Source organism: Loa loa (assembly GCF_000183805.2).
Source record: "Loa loa unplaced genomic scaffold supercont3.309, whole genome shotgun sequence".
NCBI classification, from domain to species: Eukaryota; Metazoa; Nematoda; class Chromadorea; order Rhabditida; family Onchocercidae; genus Loa; species Loa loa.
Window position 1 is genome coordinate 26,598 of NW_018108489.1, and position 5,060 is coordinate 31,657.

Sequence of the window (5,060 nt, forward strand, 5' to 3'; positions counted from 1 at the left end):
AAAGTAATTTAAATTTGATTGTAATAAAATTTACATTTGAAACTTTTGTATTTTACATATAAATGAAACATATCAATAAAGTTTATATTTTCTCATCTAATCTATATGACAGTAATACATATCGATTTAATATTCAACAAATTATATTATCATTTTAATAATTTAATCGATTAACAAATATTAACAATTTATAAATGTTTTTCATTTTAAATTTTGCAATTACTAAAAATTTAAGTTTAAAATTTTTCTTTGAAATTTAAGGATTTAACACAAAATTAATAAATGGATTAAAAAGGGGACAAAAAAAATTGTATTTTATATAAATTTTCTACATATTATCATAAATGATTTATTGATATTATCATTTTATCATAATTAGTAATTACATAATTAATATAATTATTTATGTTAGCATAATATAATTTTGTTTTTTTTTTATTATCTTTGCACTTTTTTTTTTTCATATTTATTTAATTTTAATTTTAAGATGAGAAAGGACCTTTAAGAGGTAATCAAACAGCTTTTGGACGAAATCCAATTACATTACCTCAACTTGAACCATTAAATTTTGAAAATGAAATTGGACAAGCAAATTTAGACGACACAAATGCAAATGGTTAGTTAGTAATAATTGTTGAAATTATTTGAAAAATTTTCTCATAAATTTCAATTTTATTCAAAATTTTTAAAAATAACATTTAAAATTACTAATTGAAATGATTGTAATATTATGATTCATAATTGTTGCTCAAATATAAATTATTCCTAATTAACGAATTTAAAGATAGCAAGAAAAAAGAGGTCAAAGGATTAGGAAATTAGAATAGTTTGATGAAAGATAGTAATAAAAGATAATGTGGTAAGAATAAGAATGGGCAAGAGAGAGAGAGAGAGAGAGAGAGAGAGAGAGAGAGAGAGAGAGATAATAAATGTTAGGAAAGTTTGTGTGCTAAATTTTTATGAAAGAATAACCTATTTTATTTTATTTATTTCATGTTTCCAATATTAATGTAACAATAATTGTAAATTTCATCGTAAAAAGAAAATGAGAAGATAAAATAGATGTGATAAAATAATAAGATATGATAGGGTATGTGTCTGTATCAGGAATGAAATAAGAAAGTAAAAAGATATGATATGATAATAAATTGTGATGTGTTGTTTATATAAAGGAATAATTAAAAAGTAAACAGATATGATAAGATAATAAATTACGATGTGTTATCTATGTAAAGGGATAATTAAAAAGTAAACAGATATGACAAGGCAATAAATTGTGATGTGTTGTCTATATAAAGGGATAATCAAAAAGTAAACTGATATGATAAGATAATAAATTGTGACGTGTTGTTTATATAAAGGAATAATTGGAAAGTAAACTGATATGATAAGATAATAAATTGTGATATATTGTTTATATAAAGGAATAATTAAAGCGTAAACAGATATGATAAGATAATAAGTTGTGATGTGTTGTCTGTATAAAAAACGATAATCAAAATGTAAACAAGTATGTAAGATAATAAGATATAATGAGATATGTGTTTATATATGATAGAAATGAGAAAGTAAGTAGGCGTGATAAGATAATAAGTTATGATAAGATATATGTGAACAATATAAGTCATGCTTTTTTGTAGTTCTATCACCTTCGTATCATATCAAAAATTTATGCCATTTGGAAAAACTAAATTGTTCTTTGAACTCCTCCAAAAATTTTGAAATTTCTAAATTGTTCATTGAACTTTTTTCAAGAGTTTTGAAATTTAAAATGTAAGCAAATACAAAGACTGAATTTGAATTTCTAAATCTTCGATCGTCTCTCCATCTTTACCTTTTTTTTTAGGTCTTTCAAGTGGTTCAAATGGTATATTTGGTGTTGCAACAACTAGTTCGAATGGTTTTAATACGACAACCGGATTTGATAATTTAGATAAATCGATTGAATTTAAATCAGAATTTGGTAAAATTGAAACAAATAATGCAGGATTTGGTAATGGTAAAAATCCAATTGATGAATATGATTTAGTGGAATTTGGTGGCGGTAAACCACCACCGGTTGATTTTAGTCAACCGATTGTAAGCGTATTTGGTAGCAACACTCATATGCAATCAACAGATGATCCTGATAAGTACGATTTTCTTTTTTTTTTTTTTCTTAATTGTATTCTATTTCTAATTAATTTTTTTTTTTTTTTTGTAGAGATCAAAAATTACTTTTTTATAAAATTTTTACTTAAAAATATCAGAATTGAAAAAATTAACAATTCTTTAGTATTATTTCTGGGAATTTTTATTTGAAAATATTGAAATTTTAGCATATCAACAGATTTTAAAACAACAGAAATGATAACGGAACGAATTGGTAGTACGAATTCACCGATTGAAAAAACATTGTTGAAATCATCATCACAACCAATGGAATATTTTAGTCTATCATCACCGGCTAATTCACAATCAGTATTAAAAAATTCTGGATTGATTCCTGCATTACCACCTTCCGATTTTGATGGTGAATTTGGAACAGGAAAAGGTGGAGCAATATTAGGTGGTACATTTCATGGAACACAAACAGGATCCGGTAATTTTGATACTTTTTTTTTTTATAATTCTAAATATTTTTTTATAACTTTAGAGCTTAAAAAAAGAAGAAAAGTCTGATCATAAAAATTAAAAACAGAACCATAAAATTAGTAAAGAATAGTTGTAATAAAAAATTTCAATTAATTAGCTAATTAATTAATTAATTACATTTGTAAATGTATTTCATTACATATGTTTATGCAATTAATATATTATTAAGATAATAAAATCGAAGAATCGATATTCACCGGTGATTCAGCATTGACACCAAATCGATTTGGTCCAACCGGTGATGGTCTTGGTCCACCAATTCCATCCGGTGCAGCTATACCACCACCGGTACCAGCAGTTGGAATTGGTGGTGCTGCAGCTGGTATTTTACCAACATTATCAGATCATTATCATCAAACACAAAATCCACCTACAACAGTCCGTTTGCTTTCTTTCTTTTGTTTTTTTTTTTTTTTGCTTCATTTAAATAAAAATATTAATATTTTAATTCTTATTAAAAAGAAAAAAAAGAAAAACATTGCAAATAATTCGCTGAAAAATAAAAATAAAAAAAAAAGTTTTTCTTCAAATAATATAAATTTTGAAAAATATCAGAAATAAGGATATGATATGATAAAGGAATTGTATGATTATTATCAATTAAATGAAATTTACGATTTAATCATTTTATCATTTATTATATCTTCAATTATCATTTTTTTTCTTAATGGTCATTTAGTTTGATAATCTTCTTAATGTACTGTTAGCAAAGTTAACCTTAACAAATTAATTATTTCTTCGTCATTTATGATTTAAAACGAAAAAAAAAAAAAACATAAACATGCTAAATTCAAGCAAACTTTACACGGTGTTATATGGAAAAAAAAAATTTATTTTTTCTCCTTTTTTTTGTCATATTGATAAATTATATGAATTTAAAAATTCAATTATACGAATTTAAAAATTCAATTACAAGATTTTAAAAATTCAATTATAGGAATTTAGAAATTCAATTATACGAGCTTAGGAATTCAATTGCAAAAATTTAAAAACTCGATTATATGAATTCAAATTATACAAATTTAGAAATTCTTTTATATAAATTCAGATTTCAACATTTTTTGCTAGCTTTTAGAGCTTTAAAATTTCCATTGCTTTTTTTAAAAAATTCATACATAAAATCTCTCATTTCTTAATTTTATATGAAATCTCTCATCTTCTCAATTTTTTGTTTTATTTTAATTTTTTTTAGATTAAACCATCAGCATTATTTAATATTCTAAATAAAGCAGATATTGGTTTCAATCAGGCAATTAATCATTTTGAACAGGGTACACCAATTGAATCCGCTGCTATTGATATTTTGGAAGTAAATCTTTCTCTTTAATATATATCTTTTTTTTTTTCAATTTCTAAAATTTATTAAATTATCGTGTAAAAACTTAATCCGTTATCAAAATTTATCACATCAATTTTTTATTTCTTCTGTTCACATTGTTTCCTTTTTAAGAAGATAATCAAATATTATTTAATCAATTACGCTAATTGCATCAATTATTCCACTAAATACAATCATAAATAGTACTGTATTATTAAGAGTATAGTATGCTATCCATTATCGTTTACTGATGGTTGCATCTATACGGTAATACAATATTACCATTTCTTTGTATATAAATATATTTTACTATGAATAATTAAAAATAATTCGTAATTTTAGGTTGCATTAGGTAGCGAAAAATTGGATAGTCAAGCTAAATTACTTGGTCATATCGATCGGACGATTGGTATTGATAATTTACAAAGGTTACAACGATGGGTAAATACAGGTGGTGCATTGGATGCTCTCAAAGAACAGGTTTAATTTTAAAATTTATTCTATTAGATTAAATTTAATAAAATAATTCTTTTTCTAAACTTAAAACAATTTTAGTAAAAAAGAGTGGAAAAGAAGTTTAATTTCAGTAAAAAAGAGTGGAAAAGAAGTTTAATTTCAGTAAAAAAGAGTGGAAAAGAAGTTTAATTTCAGTAAAAAAGAGTGGAAAAGAAGTTTGTGGAATTTTCAAAAATTTTCGTTTATTTCCAAATATTTAATGATTGAAAAAAAAAATGAAATTAAAAAAAAAGAAAAAATTGGGAAAAAAAAACATAAATTTAGAAATTAGTCAATTTTTTTTTTTTGAGAAATATCAAAACCATTTGGTGCGTTGTTTATTTACTTTTTGACTTATTTGTTTTTTGACTCTTTACTCCTTGTTTATGTATACACTTAAATAATTTTTTTTTTCTTTTAGATTGCAAATTTTGCCAAGAATTATACTATACCAGAGAATTTATTGCCTACCGTACCACCGCAATTCCAATATCTTTTTGCTCCAGGAAAGAAACGATAATTAGGGTTTGGCTGTGATGATTAAGCGGGTACAATGCAGTTTCTTTTTTCAATAACTGTCAAGTTTTGCTCAAAATCCTCGAATAGAAAAGAC

At 23.8% G+C, this 5,060-nt stretch overlaps 1 protein-coding gene across 1 annotated transcript; it reads left to right on the plus strand.

Annotated features, from left to right (window-relative positions):
- Window positions 1–1,560: 1,560 nt before the first annotated feature.
- LOAG_12505 (hypothetical protein) lies at window positions 1,561–4,967 on the plus strand (the record flags this gene model as incomplete). The annotated part of the gene is made up of 8 exons (XM_020448550.1): window positions 1,561–1,568; window positions 1,857–1,963; window positions 1,988–2,132; window positions 2,319–2,581; window positions 2,804–3,012; window positions 3,827–3,943; window positions 4,295–4,432; window positions 4,869–4,967. 8 exons carry the CDS (start codon window positions 1,561–1,563, stop codon window positions 4,965–4,967), a joined length of 1,086 nt encoding a protein of 361 aa, XP_020301316.1.
- Window positions 4,968–5,060: the final 93 nt, after the last annotated feature.